At 40.9% G+C, this 20,981-nt stretch overlaps 1 protein-coding gene across 1 annotated transcript in view; it reads left to right on the top strand.

The window, feature by feature from the left end:
• The window catches only part of LOC129702735 (vang-like protein 1), a 41,616-nt gene that overhangs the window by 2,687 nt on the left and 17,948 nt on the right, over positions 1–20,981 (top strand). Inside the window, exons 2-4 of the mRNA XM_055644673.1 lie at positions 8,317–8,587; positions 10,348–10,480; positions 16,087–16,691. Of these exons, the coding sequence (XP_055500648.1) occupies positions 8,517–8,587; positions 10,348–10,480; positions 16,087–16,691 (809 nt within the window). The 5' untranslated portion in view covers positions 8,317–8,516. The remainder of the gene's footprint in view (positions 1–8,316; positions 8,588–10,347; positions 10,481–16,086; positions 16,692–20,981) is intronic.

Below are 20,981 nucleotides of genomic sequence, written 5' to 3'. Positions count from 1 at the left end.
GAATCTCTATGACCATTATTTCCAGTTAATTATTACGAGACAAATTTTGTAACCCAATATTGCATTATAAATATTATGCATCAGTTATGTGGATTGATTGTGGTAATGAATTATATCAATTGTGGTGATGGTAGTGGCCTGATAAATCTTCCACTTTCATTTTGTTAGACCCAAAACAAAATAAGAATAATCCCATAACCTGTATTCATTTTTTTTAAATGTGATATCTTAATTATTTCAGTGTATATATACCAATTTCACCAGATCTGTAATACTCAATGCTGAATCTGGAAAACAAGCAGTAGATGCTAGAAAAACCTGGTGGGTTAGACAGCATCTGTTAGACTGAGAAGAATACTAAGTTAATATTTTGATTTGGTGACTTTTCATCAGATATCAATGAGATGTGGTTGTTTTGCAGATCCATCATTTTACATGTATCTTGGATTTTAACATAGAAACATAGAAATTAGGTGCAGGAGTAGGCCATTCGGCCCTTCGAGCCTGCACCGCCATTCAATATGATCATGGCTGATCATCCAACTCAGTATCCCGTACCTGCCTTCTCTCCATACCCCCTGATCCCCTTAGCCACAAGGGCCACATCTAACCCCCTCTTAAATATAGCCAATGAACTGGCCTCAACTACCCTCTGTGGCAGAGAGTTCCAGAGATTCACCACTCTCTGTGTGAAAAAAGTTCTTCTCATCTCGGTTTTAAAGGATTTCCCCCTTATCCTTAAGCTGTGACCCCTTGTCCTGGACTTCCCTAACATCGGGAACAATCTTCCTGCATCTAGCCTGTCCAACCCCTTAAGAATTTTGTAAGTTTCTATAAGATCCCCTCTCAATCTCCTAAATTCTAGAGAGTATAAACCAAGTCTATCCAGTCTTTCTTCATAAGACAGTCCTGACATCCCAGGAATCAGTCTGGTGAGCCGTCTCTGCACTCCCTCTATGGCAATAATGTCCTTCCTCAGATTTGGAGACCAAAACTGTACGCAATACTCCAGGTGTGGTCTCACCAAGACCCTGTCCAACTGCAGTAGAACCTCCCTGCTCCTATACTCAAATCCTTTTGCAATGAAAGCTAACGTACCATTCGCTTTCTTTACTGACTGCTGCACCTGCATGCTTACCTTCAATGACTGGTGTACCATGACACCCAGGTCTCGCTGCATCTCCCCCTTTCCCAATCGGCCACCATTTAGATAATAGTCTGCTTTCCCGTTTTTGCCACCAAAATGGATAACCTCACATTTATCCACGTTATACTGCATCTGCCAAACATTTGCCCACTCACCCAGCCTATCCAAGTCACCTTGCAGTCTCCTAGCATCCTCCTCACAGCTAACACTGCCCCCCAGCTTAGTGTCATCCGCAAACTTGGAGATATTGCCTTCAATTCCCTCATCCAGATCATTAATATATATTGTAAATAGCTGGGGTCCCAGCACTGAGCCTTGCGGCACCCCACTAGTCACTGCCTGCCATTGTGAAAAGGACCCGTTTACTCCTACTCTTTGCTTCCTGTTTGCCAGCCAGTTCTCTATCCACATCAATACTGAACCCCCAATGCCTTGTGCTTTAAGTTTGTATACTAATCTCTTATGTGGGACCTTGTCGAAAGCCTTCTGGAAGTCCAGATACACCACATCCACTGGTTCTCCCCTATCCACGCTACTAGTTACATCCTCGAAAAATTCTATAAGATTCGTCAGACATGATTTACCTTTCGTAAATTCATGCTGACTTTGTCCAATGATTTCACCACTTTCCAAATGTGCTGCTATCCCATCTTTAATAACTGACTCTAGCAGTTTCCCCACTACCGATGTTAGACTAACTGGTGTGTAATTCCCCATTTTCTCTCTCCCTCCCTTCTTAAAAAGTGGGGTTACGTTTGCTACTCGCCAATCTTCAGGAACTACTCCAGAATCTAAAGAGTTTTGAAAGATTATTACTAATGCATCCACTATTTCTGGAGCTACTTCCTTAAGTACTCTGGGATGCAGCCTATCTGGCCCTGGGGATTTATTGGCCTTTAATCCATTCAATTTACCCAACACCACTTCCCGGCTAACCTGGATTTCACTCAATTCCTCCAACTCCTTTGACCTTTGACCCCTGCTATTTCCGGCAAATTATTTATGTCTTCCTTAGTGAAGACGGAACCAAAGTAGTTATTCAATTGGTCCGCCATATCCTTGTTCCCCATGATCAACTCGCCTGTTTCTGACTGCAAGGGACCTACACTTGTTTTAACTAATCTCTTTCTTTTCACATATCTATAAAAACCTTTGCAGTCAGTTTTTATGTTCCCTGCCAGTTTTCTTTCATAATCTATTTTCCCTTTCCTAATTAAGCCCTTTGTCCTCCTCTGCTGGTCTTTGAATTTCTCCCAGTCCAGGTTATGGTTTTTCAAATGCTCGGTAAGGTTCTTATGCAGTATGCTGCTTTTTCTGGCTAATTTGTACGCATCATCCTTCGCTTTGATACTATCCCTGATTTCCCTTGTTATCCATGGATGTACTACCTTCCCTGATTTATTCTTTTGCCAAACTGGTATGAACAATTTTTGTAGTTCATCCATGCAGCCTTTAAATGTCCTCCATTGCATATCCACCGTCAACCCTTTTAGAATTAATTGCCAGTCAATCTTGGCCAATTCACGTCTCATACCCTCAAAGTTACCTTTCTTTAAGTTCAGAACCATTGTTTCTGAATTAAATAATGGTCAGTTGCATGTTGTTGATTAGTTAAAGTGATATTAATCAAGTGAAATAATAATCTTGTGTGATTGCAGACAGCCTTAAATACTTTTTTTTAACAGATTGTACTCTCAGTTTCAAGGCTTGAAGCCCCACAGAAATAGTCACATTATTAAAAGTTTAATTTCTGTAGTTGCACAGGAGCACATCTGACTTAGGAATCAGAAATACATTTTTTTTAATTTGTGGATTATATCAATTTGTGGCTTGGAGTGAACAGCCAGTGTTGAGTAGGACTGCAACAAATCACAGGGGCATTAATAAGCTAGAAAACCAGTCTAATTTGAGATGATGAACATGTGGTGAGATTCTTTACATTTTGTTACTGCTTTGTGTTGATGTGCCATGACTGATGTGCTTTCCTTTGAATTTGTGGATTTACCTTGAAGTGAAAGGTCCAAAATTCATAATCACAATGAGCAAGATGGACTTTAAACGTAAAATGTCTTTAAGTGTAAAATGAGCAATCAATCTCTGGGTAAATTGGCTTTGTATGAGAGGCAGACTTTTGATGTAGACAGAATCTCGGCTAAACCAGAAATATCAAAAGATGCTTCTTTTTACAATTTTGTCTAACAATTGGAAGAGATCAGAGTAGTATAAGAAAGTTTACTCCTGAGTATACATCAGGTAGCATGACCTATAGTCAATAATGGAAGAAATGAGGAAAATAACTATGTAAGCAAAATGGCATGGGATACATCCGAGATCTGCAAGTATGTGGTAAATGTGGTTGATGCTAATGGTGCAGACTTCTGAATGGAAATGACATTTACTAGCATTGGTGTTGATTTATTGGCACCGAGTTCTTTTGGGAGCACTTTGCAATGGATGTATTTAATAAACAATAGCTTTTGTATTGATGGAAACCTCTCTTAAAACAATAGTGCAGTGTGTAACAGCAGAAGGAAAACTCATTGTACATTGGAATAAAAGCTAAATTTGGTTATGAAATTGCATTGAGAATTTAAAAGCATAAAAGGCAGAACTGAAAATTCAATTTAATTGGCTTTTGGCTCCAGTATTTCTCTTGGTACCAAAAGGAGGAGTCAGTGGATATAATTAAGATTCTTAAGGGAATGGAAAATTCAATCATAGTGTATCAGGTTATAAATTATGTAACAAGATCTGATTTTCTTTGTCAAAAACCGTATAACCAGGAGAAGTGGGCTGCAGTTTTGGAAGCTTTATACTACTATGATAGGAGTGAGTATATAAAATGGATGGAATAAAGAGGGAATGATACTGAAGAAGCTGAGTTAGATGTGGCCCTTGTGGCGAAAGGGATCAGGGGGTATGGAGAGAAGGCAGGAACAGGATACTGAGTTGGATGATCAGCCATGATCATATTGAATGGCAGTGCAGGCTCGAAGGGCCGGATGGCCTACTCCTGCACCTAGTTTCTATGTTTCTATGTAAGCTTTGAGGGGAAAATATTTAAGGTGGGCATTGTGTATAAAGACTTGAGTAACTATTGTCATGTACCAATTGATCACCTTAAATTTATTTGGAAAATTGATAAATCCACAAGACTAAAAATATTTTATGCATACAAGATTTGTTTTAATTGATAATTATTCAAATTTTAATGTATTTCAAAGTAAGTTTTGTTTAAAAAAAAAAAAAGGCCTATACTTTATTTTGGTTGGCCTATACTTTATTTTGGTGCACTACTAGAATCTCTTGTTTAGAGTTTATAGACTGGAAACCGGCCGTTCGGCCTGCCGAGTCTACACCGACCATTGATCACACACACTACACAATTTGCGGGGACAATTTACATGGGCCAATTATCCTACAAACCTGAAGGTAGCCAAAAGTGCTGGAGAAACTCAGCGGGTGCGGCAGCATCTATGGACCGAAGGAAATAGGCAACGTTTTGGGCCGAACCCCAAGGGTTCTTGTCTACCTTCGATTTTCCAGCATCTGCAATTCCTTCTTAAATCCTACAAACCTGCATGTCTTTGGAATGTGGAAGGAAACCGAAGCACCCAGAAGAAAACCCACAGAGTCACTGGAAAAATGTGCAAACTCTGCACAGATAGGATTGATTCTTAATCTCTGCCGCTGTGAAGCAGAAGCTCTATTGCTGCACCACTGTGCCGCCCTTGATTTTGATTGATAGTCCAGTTATTTTTGGAGGGTCTTGTAATGTGAAGGGGGGTGAAAGGGGGTAAACTTTACTTCTTATCCCCTACCTGGTCGGAAGGCGGGGGAGCGGTCCCAATGCCGTTACCGTGGCTGTGGCAGTAGGCGTCCAGTTTTATCTCCGAGCGAAGCTTGCCGGACGCTCCGAGAATGTCGGTGTCGGCGAAAAATTGTATATATATATATTTTTTTTTATATACCGTCTTTGGGGTAGTTTAAATACAAGGAAAGCTCAGTATACACCAATTGGCTTCAAACTGTATGTGGTGCTGTATAGGTTTGACTAAATCTTGAGCATTCCAAGTAAATATTGCATTTTTATGTATAAGAGAATTCCTGTAAAATACGTAAAATTTCCTATTGAGGATTGAATATTTTAAGTTTCTAATTATCTCTCCAATGCAGCTTATAGATAGATGGCCGAGAAACATTCCCTTTTTATTGAATTTATGAAGATTTTTTTTAAATCTGTCTTCCTCAGCAGATTCCAAGAAAGGGAAAAATATATAGTCTTGAACATTTTTCAGCTCCATGGCTCTATAGTTAGCCATAATGAAAATATGATGTCAGTAATTCGAAAACTAGAACATTTGTTTGACATATTTAACAAAGAACATATCACATAACATTACTATCTCACTGGACACAATAATATTATTAATGTTTCTGTGGGAGAAAAATGTGTTTCACATTTTGAAGCACATATGACAATATATCTTTGTCTATAATGTGATCCCAGCAATAGTTGCTGATTGAGTTTATGGTTCATTCATAACCACAACATGTCTTCCATTGAGACAATGCCAAAGTCTGTTTTTGTAAGATTCCTTTTTCAGAATGTAACCAATTCAGAATGTTCTGCATGTGACTGCCTTAATGATGTAGAAATCAACACGTTATTCACAATTTATCATTACCATATTCAGTATTTGTGGAAAGATGGATAGTTGAATGTATATTGACACCATTGAAATGTAATTGATTTTCAAATCCATTCCAGAGCTTGGAGTTGAACAATGAAGGTCATAATTCAGGGACTCGACCCTAAAGTCTGTCTTTGTCCAATATTACAGAGGCTCTTGTGGTATAGCTATCACAAGGAGTCTTAAAGCGAGGGTCCTCAGATTTAGATCCCTCATACCTGAAACAACATATTTGGTTTACTGAAAATCAAAATATACTAAATGTACAAAATGCTAACATAAGCACAGCTATTATTGTTGTAACATAGTGTGAAAAGCATCTTTAACAAAAGCTTTATTGAACTTGAGGCAAACCCTCCCACTTCAGTTACCCCAGCTACAAATTTGAATGGGTAAGATTGAAGAGAATGTGCTAAATGAGGTTGCTGCTAATGTTGCAGACCTTTGAATGGAAATAACATTTAGCAATCTTGGCTATTGATTTATTCGCTACCAAATTTACTTGGGGAACTTTTGCAGTGATTATGTTTAATGTTCAGTGACTTTTGTTAAATGTGTTTGTTGCATGTGATGAACTGAAAGGTTGCAGAGGAATTAATGCCATGTTTGCTACTATCTACTCAGCATAACGACCAAGAAGGTCATAAGCATATAGATGTTTAGTTTTATTATTGTCATATGTTCTGAGATGCAGTGAAAAGATTTGTTTTGCATGCTATCAGATCAAATCATGTTATACTTTAGATAAGTACAATCGAGCTAAGCTCAAGTACAATAGATAAAACAAAGGAGAAGAAAGAACTGCAGGTAGTCACAATGCTGGAGTAACTCAGTGGGACAGGCAGCATCTCTGGAGTGAAGGAATGGGTGACGTTTCAGGTCGAGACCCTTCTTCAGGCTGATGTCAGGGGAGTGGGTGGGACAAAGAATATAATCGGAGACAGCAAGACTGGTGGGAGAAGGGGGAGGGGGATGGAGAGAGATGGAAGAAGATAGAGTGCTTGGTAACAGTTTCAGGAACAACGACCATAATAGGGAGAATCGGCCTGTACCATTGTTCATGGGCCAAACTTGATAACAGAGGGGAAGAAACTGTTCCTGAGTCTGGTGATGCACACTTTCAAGCTTCTGTATTGTCTGCCCAAGGGGAGGGAAGTCTGGTCTGTGTGATGGACGGGGCTACATCCACAACTCTGCAATTTATTGTCTTGGGCAGAGCTGTTCCCAACCATGTTGTGATGCACCCCATCAGTGTGCCTTCCGCCATCTTTTCAGGGGATTCAAACTAATATAAGAACCTTACCGAGCATTTGAAAAACCATAACCTGGAGGGTTGTAGATGTCGAGCTGGGAAATAGTATTAACAAAAAGTCCATTTATGGCTAGCATGGACATGATGGGCTCTGGTCTGCAAATTTCAAAGATTCATAACAATCATTACACTTAATTGAAGTACTTAATTGACTTGCCATTTTCCTTTACATTGTAATTAGAAGTAAAATAATCAATGGTTGTAAAATACTTTGTTGTTCAATACATTTCATTGTGTTATGCACTTGATGACCTTTAGTTACAAACTTGTCTATTAACCTAAGTAGCAATAATATCCAGTAAAGGGCAAGTTAAAACTAAATTACACAAAGGTTAGCAGACACTTGCAGTCTTTACAGTGAAGTGTTATCAATTAAGTATTTTGTTTTTGGAGAGCTTTCTCAATCTAAAAGTTCCACTAATTTAATTGTAAGATCTGTGACCTGGTGGCCATGTCTCCTGGTGATTGGCTATTTATGTTTAATTCTGATGCGGATCTCATACAATGTTTATTTATACCTTGAAAGAAAAAAACTTTCTAGCCATTAATATGTACAACTCAACATTGCCGTTTTTACCATGCTCTTGCATATTATTAATGCGTGGCTTAAAATGTTTGAGGTGAGTGGATATCTAAGGAATTTGAGGAATTTTTAGTTCAATTTCATTAATGTATTTTTAAGCTTTTAAAAGACAACTGAGTTGTGTAAGCATATGATCACCCATCCCATTCCGAATCTGACCTTTCTGTCCTGGGCCTCCTCCATTGCCAGAGTGAGGCCCAGCACAAATTGGAGAACATTCCCCATTGTTTGTGTTCTAGGTTGGTTGTAAAGCTTCAATTTACAGAAGCAGGGCAATGGTTTCCTTGTTGCTATCTGGAACAATACTTGTACTAATGTTATTCACGTTATATCCTTCATCAAGTATCTGTACCCTGTGGATGGTTCGATAGCATCACATATTCTAATTCCTCTGACTGCTTAGCACGTAACAAAAGCCTTTCACTGTACCTTGGTACATGTGACAATAAACTAAACTCAATCTCAAACTGTACATGTAGTTATTAAATATTTTTCAGTGCTGTGTAGTAATCAGTTGATAAGTTGGTATCTCTGAGACATGTTGCAGTGAAAAGTATTTATTTATGTCTTATTGCCACAGGTTAATGTTTCTTCACAGGAGGCCCCCGATTTGCATCCAAAATAGACCAGTTAAAGAGCCATGCTGCCAGCCTGCTGACCATCCCATCTGGCTTGGACAAGAGCATTCACAAACACCAGTTTGGCCCCCAGAAAGCCAGAACAAAATCCATTAATTGTTGGAAGTCGGCTTACCTGCCCATTAGCAAGGAATCTACAACGATGGACACAGAATCTACATACTCTGGATATTCCTACTATTCAGGCCGCTCCAAGAGTTCTCACAGACATGGGTATGTATTGTTTCTTTTAGAGTAACTTTTAACATGGTCAATGTAATTAGGCTTCCATAGTAACTAAAGGGAGACCTTGTATAAACGTATCTGGGAAAGAATTGGAGGAAGCTCCTCTTTGGAACACTGCTGACCTTGTTTAACATTCAACAATAAGTAATTGTGTTTCAAGGAAATCTACGCCCATTTAAAATCATTACAAATTTAGGAATGCAGTCTTTAGGCCCTCTGAACAATGAAGTTTATTTTAAAAGCATGATGTGAAGAAATTCTAGTGGAAAATTAACAAATAAAAACAGATTTAAACTAAAATAACCTAACATTAGATTATCAGAGCCACTTCTGTCACTGAGGAAAAAAATGTTAAAACAAATAAGACGGAGCTCTTAATGAATCAGTTGCCTCAACCTCCAGACTGTATTCCACTTGGCAGTACGGTGGCGTAGCGATAGAGTTGCTGCCTTACACCAGGTTTAATCCTGACTACAGGTGCTGTCTGTACAGAGTTTGTATGTTCTCCCCGTGACTGTGTGGGTTTCCTTTGGGTGCTCTGGTGTTCTCCCATACTCCAAAGGTGTACAGGTTTGTAGGTTAATTGCCTTTGGTAAAACATTTAAATTGTTCCTAGTGTGAAGCATAGTGCTAGTGTATTTGGATCACTGGTCGGTGTGGACTCGGTGGGCCAAAGGCCCTGTTTCTGTGCTAGATCGCTAAACTATAAACTAACCTAAGCATGATGTTACAGCAAAGGAGAGTGATTTTGATTTGATACACAAGAAACCTGTATTAACAAGGAATTATAGATGCCGGGTTACAAAAAAAGACACAATGCTGGAGTAACTCAGTGGGTCAGGCAGTATCCCTGGAGAACATGGATAAGTGGCTTTTCGGGTCAGGACCCTTCTTCAGCCTTATCTGCCATGCTCGGTGCAAAGCATACTGTATTCTTCATTAAATGGGATTTTAACTGAGCATTTGACATCCTGATAGATGAGCCATATATATTTCTATTGGAGGATATAGCGTATTACATTAATTTTGAAGTAATTGCACATTTGCATGGTAAATTATCTATCTTCAGACTTGACTCTAGTCACACCATTCTTTAGGTAGCTGATGATAATGCCTACATTCTATGTTTTATTTTCCATAGAAATATGAAGTCAAGCATTCCAAGTGGCACATCAGATTAGATCATCACAATCCTGTAATGGTAGAATTTGGGTGCAATCCCATAATTGTTATTGTCGAGGAGTCTTTCAAGATGAGATGACCACAATTAAAATGCATTCAATGGAAGGAAAGGGAAATATGTGAGAGTGAGAGATTTTTTGCAGAGGACAGAAAGATTTTGCAGAGGACAGAAAGCTGGTTTGCCTCTGTTCCTCTGCATGTTGTACGAACAACAAACGCACAGAAGTAACTAATTCCCAATTGGTGATCCTTATTCACAAATTCTATTGTGCTGCATTTGGATCATCATAAATGTAATTGATAATTACGTGGAGTATTTTTTAACACTTATGGTAATGTCCATACCAATTTTGATGAGGAATTTTTGAGGGATGATTGCTGGACTTTGTTTTGTTGCAATAAAATATCCTTGCATGTTTGAGCTAAACGTGATGAGTATAATAGAATATCAGATTAGAAGCACACTTATTATTTTCCTATCATCAATGTTGAATTGTTTGCTTCACATTATGACATAACGTTGACTGGTATTAAATAACATTAAAGCGTAAATCACTGCATTTCAGGGAAAGGAGTCGGGATCGGCAAAAATCTAGAAACAAAGATGGCAGTCGTTCTGAGAAATCTGTTACCATCCAAACACCACCTGCAGAGCCACTGCTGGGCAATGAGTCCAGTCGTGGAGACGAGACAGTGCAGGTACGCACATTTCAAAATAACAGCTGTGTGAGTAGATGCTACTGTTTAAGTTTCGAAGATTTTGCTGCAGCTATTTTTTTTAATCTTAAGTTAGTTGTATCCAACTTACATCAGGAAGGCTTTGAATATTATGATGCATGTATCTTGAAATTTCTGTGTAATGGTCCCCTTATTGGATAGATGTGTGTATAGATGTTCAGACCCTCTCTCACACCTCCCGCTGCTGAAAGACGCATCCATGGCTTCATCTCCCGACTGGACTATTGCAACTCACTTCTCCTTGGCATCTGCTACACCTACATCAACCGACTCCCACTGGTCCAGAACGCAGCCACCCGACTCATCACCCACACCAAATCCTGGTATCATATCGCTCCAGTCATCAAACATCTTCACTGGCTTCCCATCTCCCACCGGATCACCTACAAAATCCTTATCCTCACCTACAAAGCCCTCCACCATCTGGCCCCCCCATATCTCACTGACCTCCTCTCCCCCTACCAACCCTCACGGTCCCTCCGATCCACATCAGCCGGTCTCCTCTCCATCCACAAGTCCAACCTTCGCAGTTTTGGGGACAGAGCCTTCTCCAGGGCAGCTCCCAGGCTCTGGAACCCCCTCCCCCAACTGATCCGCAATTCTGTGTCCCTCACCATCTTCCAGTCCCGCCTCAAGACCCATCTCTTCACCTCTGCCTATCCTTAGCCCCACGTCCCTACTCCCTTTTCATCTGTGCATTAATTGCCTCATATTGTGTTTTGAATTGAATTCTGTCTTTACTTTGTGTACTAGTCATGTCTCTACTATTTATTTTATTCCCCTTACATGTTTTTCCTCTACCTGCTAAATTTTTGTAAGGTGTCCCTGAGACTCTTGAAAGGCGCCCATAAATAAAATTTATTATTATTATTATTATTATATCTTAAGTTAAGCTACTTGCCCTGAAATTTGGTCCATTTTTTCCTTTTCCCAGTGACTGAGAAAACCAAGGGAAATTGTTTCCCAAATTTTCTGTATTTGTAGAATAATAAAATAAATTTTTGGGCATGAATAGTAATTGTTGCACAAACATTCAACATTTTATGAATAAATGTTCCATGATGCCTCAATCACAATTTTCTCTGCCTTAAATCGAAGTTATCAGCCATTTGGAAAATAATTTCAGGACTCCTCCACAATTGTTGAACATGTTCTACCGAATTACATTTATGAACTTTAACATCCTTTCCCTCACCACAACTGCACCCTTCTATCACTTCTAAGACTGTATGAAAGCAATTAAGTTGTCATTGCCCATTAGTCCTGTACCTGAAGACTCGCAATTATACCTTGCACATAATTCATTTTGACTATAACAAATTTTGCCCTTTTCAAATCTGTATTTGGCTCCGTCACTCATGCTTTATTAATTTCCTCTCCCCTTTCTTAAACCCTCATTGCCCTTTTGTGAATGCTCCTTGGGATTTAGCCCTATATATGGCAAAACCATGATCAGTGAACTCAATCCTTCCTTTAAATCCCTGCAACCAAGTATTGTTTTTAATTGACTAACTAGACTGAGTGGGACCCGTTGGGTCCCTGTCACACGGGAGGCCTGGTCCCCCAACGCAACCTGTTTCCCAACGCAATATTCAACCACTCGCCCGTTTCCCCTAATGCAACCCATTCCCCAATGCAATATTCCACTACTCACGCCTATCCCCCTCCCATCAAATCCACCCCTCCCTGTCCCCCTCTCCCTCTACTTCTCCCTCTATCCCACCTTATCCATCACCTGAGGGCAGGAGCCGCTGGAGTGCTGCCCTTCCCGGGACCCGTGGTGTCCATCGCCAGCGGGTAGACAGCGGGGCTCAGTGCTGCCCCTGCAATCTCCCTCCACCACCCCATCTCCTTCCTCCCCATTCCCCTCATCCTCCTCCCCTCACACCCATTCCCTGCCCCGCACCTACCCATATCGTGGAGCAGCGCCAGGGCCTGGAGCTCGGCCTGGTTCTCGTGCTCGTCCCGGCCCTGGCTGTAGGCGGCCGAAGGACTCGCGGACCTGGGCCTCGACGGAGCCAGGCTCGCTGTGCCAGGGGCGGGGTGAGGGTGGCGAGCTGCCGAGCGAGAGCTGCCTGCAGAGCAGGAAGCGCAGGCTGTGCTGCAGGGGCTGCTGCTTGGGGCGGGGCTGCTTCAGGTCCCTTCGAAAGTCGGTTTAAAACCTCTGCCGGCCACCCTCACTCCAGTAAAGACGCGATGGCGCAGGAAGGGGCGGACCGTCCTGGGGAGTGACGGGAAGAGACTAATATGCGCGACACTGGAAGGCAGGAGAAGAGATCGATCTGCGCACGTGCGGTTTTTAAGATTTTTAAACCTCGCTAACGTTTACGACATTCAACCGATCAGAACGAAACGGTGCAATCGCAGCATAGGAGAACGGTGAGTGAACTGGCAAAAAATCGCGATGTTATTGCGAACAGTTTTTGCGCAAATAGAATGACCGCCAAACCAGATCAGAGTTTTAGTTATGTATAGATATTCATGCATATCTTATCCAATCAATGTTATTAGCTATTCTAATATATTTTTCCTCAATACCCCACCCCCCCTTCCCTGTTTAAGCTATATTGTGCGATTTTCTAAATGACTTGCATGCAGGTTGTTGTCAGTTGGCAAAGCAGAGTTAGTTACAACAGTCTGTTTACGTTTGTTTTGGCAAGCCTGTGTAACCCAGTACATATTTGTTCTTGACGTTTTGTCTTTGAATTGTGTTTCTTAGCCATGAAAATTTGTTCACTTGGAATTAGAAAGTATTTCTGTATCCTGTAATTTTTTTTTATACATTCATTTAGAGAAATTTGTAATGCTTTTAAAGGACACATGTAGAGTGGTGTAAATGTCCTGAATTAGTAAGTATAAAAAGAGCAAACTGAACCTGAATCATAGGTACACGACATGCTGGAGTAACTCAGCTGATCAGACAGAAGAAGAATTGACACTTAAATTTATACCATCAGAAGAAAGTCTGAAGAAAGTTCACGACCCGAAACGTCCCTTATCCATTTTCTCCGGAGACGCTGCCTGCCCGCTGAGTTACTCCAGCAATTTGTCTACTTTGGGTGTAAACCAGCATCTGCAGTTCCTTTTTATTACATTTCAACTTGTACTCTGAATAGATAAAGATTTATTGCACACCCTTGCACCCACAGAACAGTTCAACTTCAATATTCCACATTCAATGCCTCATCAACCAATGCAGTATAGCATGTCAGGCAGTTTTCTCATGGCTTGGAATGTAGAAGAGGTTTGCTCAAGCTTAAAAAAAAAAAAGCAATTTCCAAGTAATAAAATAAAGGATATAGCTTCAGTTTTTAATCAAGGCAGGAGATATTATTTGTAATGGTAATAGAATTTTCAATAAATCTCCTGGCCAGGATACAAATCTTCATTGCTGAAACTGAGGTAACCTCTTCATCTGCTGTTTTACAAGATGCCCAACTGCATGACTAAAACAGCAGTGTGTTCAGGAACAGATGGCAAAGACCAAGTTCTTAAAAGTTTCAGGAGCTATCGCAGAATCGTGCACAAAGGAGGGTTTGTTACAAATTATTTCCAAAAAATGATATGTAAATTATAGATGGTGCTTGTGGTGGGAGTCGTGCTTGAGACCATCTGTGAAAAACAGCTTCTGAAGTCGAAGTGTCAGTCTCAACAAGATTTGAGGCAATTGAGATGCAAATCTTGACATAAGGAAAAGGAAATTCAAAAATCAGTTGCAAATGAGATTAAAAAGTAAATATCATTTAAAAGGTGTGTATTTAAAGAAAAGTCTTAGGTAAGTAATGTTATGTATACCCACCTGTCTCCTTCCACCCATATCCCTTCCTCTAGCTTCATATTTCACTCCCTTTATTCACCATTTCCATCCCCTCCCTCACCTGGCTCCATCTACACTTATTCCCTTCGCCTTCTGGTTCCACCCATCCCCTATCCCACCCACTTCATGTTGCTATATACTGGCAATCTTTCTTGTTCTTCTCTGTCATGATGTAGGGTGTTGATCCAAAATGTTGACAAATCTTTTTGTCCCCAAAGATGTAGCTTGACCTGCTGAGTTCTTCCAGCATTCTGTCTGCTGTCCATTTCATTATAGTAGAATTTAACTGTATTTTATTCTGTTCTTCTAAATTCAAAGCTGTGCACTTGTGACGATTTGAGGGGCTTTTAGAGACTTGCTAATTTGATATGGCTCTACTGCAATATTGGCATTGTGGTATATATTGGGGCAGTCATAGAATTATAATCATAGAGCGTGGAAACAGGCCCTTTGGCCCAACTTGCCCCATCTACACTAGTTTCTCCCCCCCCCCAACCTGTGGTTCATGATTCCCCTGCTCTGGGTCAAAGACTTGTGCCTTCACGCTATATAATCCTCTCACTGTCTTATACACCTCTCTAAGTTTACCCCTCATCCTCCTCCGCTCCAAGGAATAAAGTCCTAGTCCGCTGAACTGCTTTGATACTCGAGTCCTGGCAACTTCCTATAACTGGGTCACCAACACTGAACACAATACTCCAAATGTGGCTTCACCAATGTTCTGACAATGGTAATATGACCTCCCATCTTCTATACTGTGACTGATGAAAGCCTCCTTGACCACCGTATCTGTCTGTGAAGCCATTTTCAAGGTCAGTCAGTTGCATGTAGGGCAGGTGAAAGTCCTTTCTGATTTTGATTGTGTGTTTCTATAAATTGTTTGTAATGTAGAATTCTGATCATTGCAGTTTGCCTTGCAGGATGATAATTGGGGCGAAACCACAACAGCCATCACTGGGACTTCAGAACACAGTATATCACAGGAAGACATTGCAAGGATCACAAAGGATGTGGATGATGGTGGGCTGGACTGTACTCGGCATTTGGGGATAGCCATCGCTGCTGTGCTTGGAGTATTGGTCTTTTTATCTCCCGTTGCGTTTATGGTGCTGCCTCAAGTACTGTGGCGGGAAAAACTCGACCCATGTGGTACTGTATGCGAAGGGCTGTTCATCTCTGTCGCCTTCAAGCTACTCATTCTTCTCATCGGAACTTTGGGCACTCTTTTCCGCAAGCCCAAGGCGCAAATGCCACGAGTCTTTGTGTTCCGGGCACTTCTGATGGTGCTGATCTTTGGTTTTGTGGTTTCCCCCTGGGTGCTGATCTTTGGGTTGTGGTTTGTGCCTTCACGCTATATATTTCTGACACTGTCTTATATGACCTCTCTAAGTTTACCCCCCATCCTGTCCGCTCCAAGGATAAAGTCCTAGTCCGCTGTAACTGCTTTGATACTCGAGTCCTGGCAACTGCCTTGATACTCGAGTGGGCACTTCCTATAACTGGGTCAACCAACACTGAACACAATACTCCAAATGTGGCTTCACCAATGTTCTGACAATGGTAATATGACCTCCCATCTTCTATACTGTGACTGATGAAAGCCTCCTTGACCACCGTATCTGTCTGTGAAGCCATTTTCAAGGTCAGTCAGTTGCATGTAGGGCAGGTGAAAGTCCTTTCTGATTTTGATTGTGTGTTTCTATAAATTGTTTGTAATGTAGAATTCTGATCATTGCAGTTTGCCTTGCAGGATGATAATTGGGGCGAAACCACAACAGCCATCACTGGGACTTCAGAACACAGTATATCACAGGAAGACATTGCAAGGATCACAAAGGATGTGGATGATGGTGGGCTGGACTGTACTCGGCATTTGGGGATAGCCATCGCTGCTGTGCTTGGAGTATTGGTCTTTTTATCTCCCGTTGCGTTTATGGTGCTGCCTCAAGTACTGTGGCGGGAAAAACTCGACCCATGTGGTACTGTATGCGAAGGGCTGTTCATCTCTGTCGCCTTCAAGCTACTCATTCTTCTCATCGGAACTTGGGCACTCTTTTTCCGCAAGCCCAAGGCGCAAATGCCACGAGTCTTTGTGTTCCGGGCACTTCTGATGGTGCTGATCTTTGTGTTTGTGGTTTCTTATTGGCTGTTCTATGGTGTACGCATTCTGGATTCGAGAGATCCCAATTATCAGGGAATTGTTCAGTATGCAGTTTCGCTGGTAGACGCCCTCTTGTTCATCCACTACTTGGCCATTGTGCTGCTGGAATTGCGTCAACTGCAGCCCATGTTCACTGTGAAGGTGACCCGGTCCACTGATGGAGAATCCCATTTTTACAGTGTGGGTGTACTGAGGTATGTGATATAAATGCCCCCTAAGGGCCTCTTTTGTTGCCATCTTAGTTTTTCCTTTGCCTATTATTTTCTCCTTGTACTTGCTGAAGGTTTTCAATACTGCCAATAAGACTATTTAGACCTCAGGCTGAAATTAAAATGTCAACTTTTTCTTTGCCTATTATTTTCCCCCTGTTGTACATGCCACATTTTAATGTGGCCAATAAGGCCGTTTAAAGCTCAGGCTAAAACTTAAATTCTCAAGAGAAAAATAATATTGGATCGCATTATGAGTCGCTGTTTGATGTGTGAGCTAACCTTACAATTAGATGAGGATACAATGAGCTGAAGATGCTGGTTTATTTTAAAAAATGACACAAAGTGCTCGAGTAACTCTGTTGGTCAGGCAGCATCTCTGGAAAACATGGATAGGTGACATTTGGGTCAGTCTGAAGAAGGCTCCTGACCCGAAAGGTCACCTATTCATGTTCTCCAGAGATGTGGCCTAACCCGCTGAGTTAATCAAGCATGCGGCGTCTTTTCATGTTATATGGTTGTGTTAAGAGCACAGGACATCACAATATAGGATGGCACAGTGGCGCGGCTGGTAGAGCTGCTGCCTCACAATGCCAGGGATCCATATCCACATCCAGATGTACATGACACATATCTCTCTGTATCCACGTCTATCCAAAAGACTCAAATGCATCTCATCTGCATTTGTCTTATTATTTTTTTCCCCCTGTTGTACTTGCTGACAGTTTTCAATACTGCCAGTCAGGCTGAAATTAAAACTCTCAAGAAAAAAAATTAACATCAGATTGTGTTGCATTACAGTTTAATGTGTAAATTAACATTGCAATTAGACGGGGATACAAGGAATTGCCGATGCTAACTTACAAAAACCAGGACAGAGTGCTGGAGTAACTCAGCATGTCAGGCAGCATCTCGGGGGAACACGGATTGGTGACGTTTCATGTCTCCCTTTCTCCACAATCAGTCTTGCAATTGGGTGAAGTATTTGGAGTTAACCTATAAAATGTTTTATAAGTCCTGCAAAGTAGTTGTAATTATTTTTGGATGATCAAAGAATTCATGCAGGTACCATGAGTGGATCAAATGTTTGCTTTCCTGCAAAAAGCACTAAATTCCACCATTTACATTTGACATACAGCTCCTCCTTTACAAAGCACTCTTTCAATTTGATGAATGGTAATGCTGAACATGACAATTTGCAATTTTCTTCTTTACGGAAGAGTGCCAGTGCTAATTACCTGTACTAAATCTCAAGAGTTCACTTTAAATTCTTGGTCAAATTATAGTAAAGTTGCCAATTTTCAGTTGCTAATTACTAATTTAAAAGAGTTGGATAAAGCATTTGAGCCTCTGCATTGCCCTTGTAAGTAATCAGCAGACATGAATTACATCTAATTTCAACTTCCTTTACTTGCTAACTGAAAGAAATTGTTGATTTAAAAAAAATGTTAAAAAAGTACTAATTCGGCATCAAAAACACTGAAGGAACAGAGTAGGTCAAAGTAATTTTTGACATTTTGGGTTGAGACCCTGCATCAGGACAAGTTCCTTTCCCCTCCATAGATGCTGCAAAACACGCTGAACTCCAGTTTTTTTGTTCCTCATTCCTGCATCTGCATTCTCTTCTGTGTCTCCTCCAATTTGATATAATTATTGACTGTGCCAATCATATATTGCCCATCAAAAAACTAATTAAGGAATAATCTAACCTCACTATTATCTTTTGAACTGTTCCCTAAATGACTGAAAGAGAAATCCCACTGGTATCTGAAATGCCCTTGTTACAGGAAATTGAGAATATTAGCAAACTTCTTTATTTTTTTTCCCCTTGTTTTTTTCTTCTGTAATTGTTTTGTGTTTTACTAGCTAGCTTTGTCGTTTTTGTTTTTTTTTTTAACTGATGTAGTAAAGAGAAAGTTAAATTGAATCTAATAGTGATTATCTAAACTTGAATTTAAAATCCAGGACTTGTAAAGAAGGTTATAATAAGTTCATGTCATAGGAACAGGAATAAGTAAGTTAGCCCATTGAGTCTCCACCATTCAATCCTGGTTGGTCTGTTTTTCCCTCTCAACCCCATTTTCCTGCCTTCTCCCCATATCCTTTGACACCTGAATCATTCATATTACCAAATTGTATTTTGTTTTCTTTTTGAATAGCAGTTAGCTACAGGCAAACCTGTTGTAATTCTATTTGGATTCCCAAGCCTTACATGAGCATTATCCTCAAATTCAAAATCATTTTGCAGCAACCAAAGTGACCTTTTGCGTCCAACTTAAATATTTGCACCTTTTGATGCATTTAAGAACATAAATCTGTGCAGACATCGACCACTTTGGCCTTTAAGTAAGCAAGGTAATCGATAATAACCTCTATTTCCCAGCACTATCTTCGTATCCCTTGATTTCCTTAATATCCAGAAATCTGTTGATTTCGGGTTTGGGTGAACTCCTCGATCCTCACTGATCTACCCGTTATTCTCATCATGCTCATTGTTCCCAGTCCTTAACCTGAGAAAAACATCCATCCAGAATCTAGCTTTTTAACCTCAGAATATTTTTTTTTTTATATAGTTCAAATGTTTAGTTCAGTTCATTGTCACTGAGATATAGTGTAAAGCTTTTTTGTTTTGGTCTTGGACGGAGCAGAGAAGAGTGAGATTACAGTGGCAGACCCACCATCTAGTGAATCCTTGCTGCATTTTCTATGGGTAAGCAAACCAAAGACTGTTGTACACTGCCCCAGGTGCAATCCATATTCAATTGCAACAAAACCTCCTTAGAATCACAGAGTCTTGCAATGTGGAAACAGGCTCTTCAGCCCAACTTGTCCACATCGGCCAACATGTCTGATCTACACTAGTTCCACCTGCCTGCGTTTGGCCCATCTATCTATCCTATCTATCTAATATATATATATATATATATATATATATATATATATATCCTCCGTCCGTCCGCCTGCATACGGATCCCTTCCTGCCTAAATTCGTGCCCGATACTCGCAGATGTCCAATCGGAATGGCCGATGCTCGCAGATGTCCAATCGGAATGGATTCATTTGCATGTACGGCTGCCGGCTGCATTTCTTCCTTTGATTCATTGCCACGCCCAATCCAGATGCTCAATCTCCGAGATATTTTCCATTTTGGTAGAGATTTCGCTTTTCTTTCTAAGTATCCGCTCCTCATTTCATTTCGTCGTGTTGAAGTTTCTCATCCTTCTCCCCCCCCACCCACCCCCAAGTATTTCAAAAATAAACAGGCTTCTCCATTTACATGTCAGCTTCCAACACACTTCGAAACAAAGTTGCAAGAGAGGAACACTGAACTTTTCACTGCTGCAGCAGGCAGGGGAGGGCTGCAATCTTACATTTGGGAACGGGCTCAGTTCCAATGGAGGAGACGGGTGCATGGCGGAATATTGGGTTGGGGGATCACACCATTGGGGGAGCAGACCCAACGGGTCTGCACTTGGTCTAGTATCCCTCTAAACCTGTCCTCACCATGTACCTGTCTAAATGTTACTTAAATGCTGTAATAGTACCTGCCTCACCTCTCTCCTCTGGCAGCTCGTTCCATCACCCTTTGTGTGAAAAAGTTACCCCTTTGGTTTCTATTAATTCTTTCCCCTCTCACCTTAAACTTATGCCCTCTGGTTCTCCATTCCACTACTCTGGGCAAGAGACTGTGCTATTTCTATTTCTTTCATGATTTTGTACACCTCTATAAGATCACCCCTCATCCTCCCGTGCTCCAAGGAATAGAGTCCTAGCCTGCTCAACCTTTTCCAATAGCTCAGGCCCTCGAGTCCTGGCAACATCCTCGGAAATCTTCTCTGCACCCTATCCAGCTTGACAACATCATTCCTATAACATGGTGCCCAAAACTGAACACGATACTCTTAATGCAACCGTATATAACTGCAACATGACCTCCCAACTTCAATACACAATGTTTCTGGAATCAAGCTCTCGTTAGGAAGGCTAACATAGTTGGCCCTTCGAAGTGCCTGCTGTATTTGCACGTTAGTCATCAGTGACTGGTATGCAGTCACTGATGACCTGCTCTGTTTGAACAGCAGCACCATACAGTTTCTTGCCATTTAATAAAGTTGCTGTTTTTCTGTTGCTTTCACCAAGATGGGCAGCCTCTCAATTTTCCACATTATGTGCCATCTGCATTACTCTCTTCCTCTCAGCTGGTTTGTCCATATTCTTCTTTAGATTCTCCTTTACTCTCCTGGTGGAGATTGAGTACCAAATTGGAAATGTAGC

Source organism: Leucoraja erinacea, chromosome 13 (assembly GCF_028641065.1).
Source record: "Leucoraja erinacea ecotype New England chromosome 13, Leri_hhj_1, whole genome shotgun sequence".
Classification (NCBI taxonomy): Eukaryota; Metazoa; Chordata; class Chondrichthyes; order Rajiformes; family Rajidae; genus Leucoraja; species Leucoraja erinaceus.
This window is presented reverse-complemented; position numbering and strand designations above follow the sequence as displayed.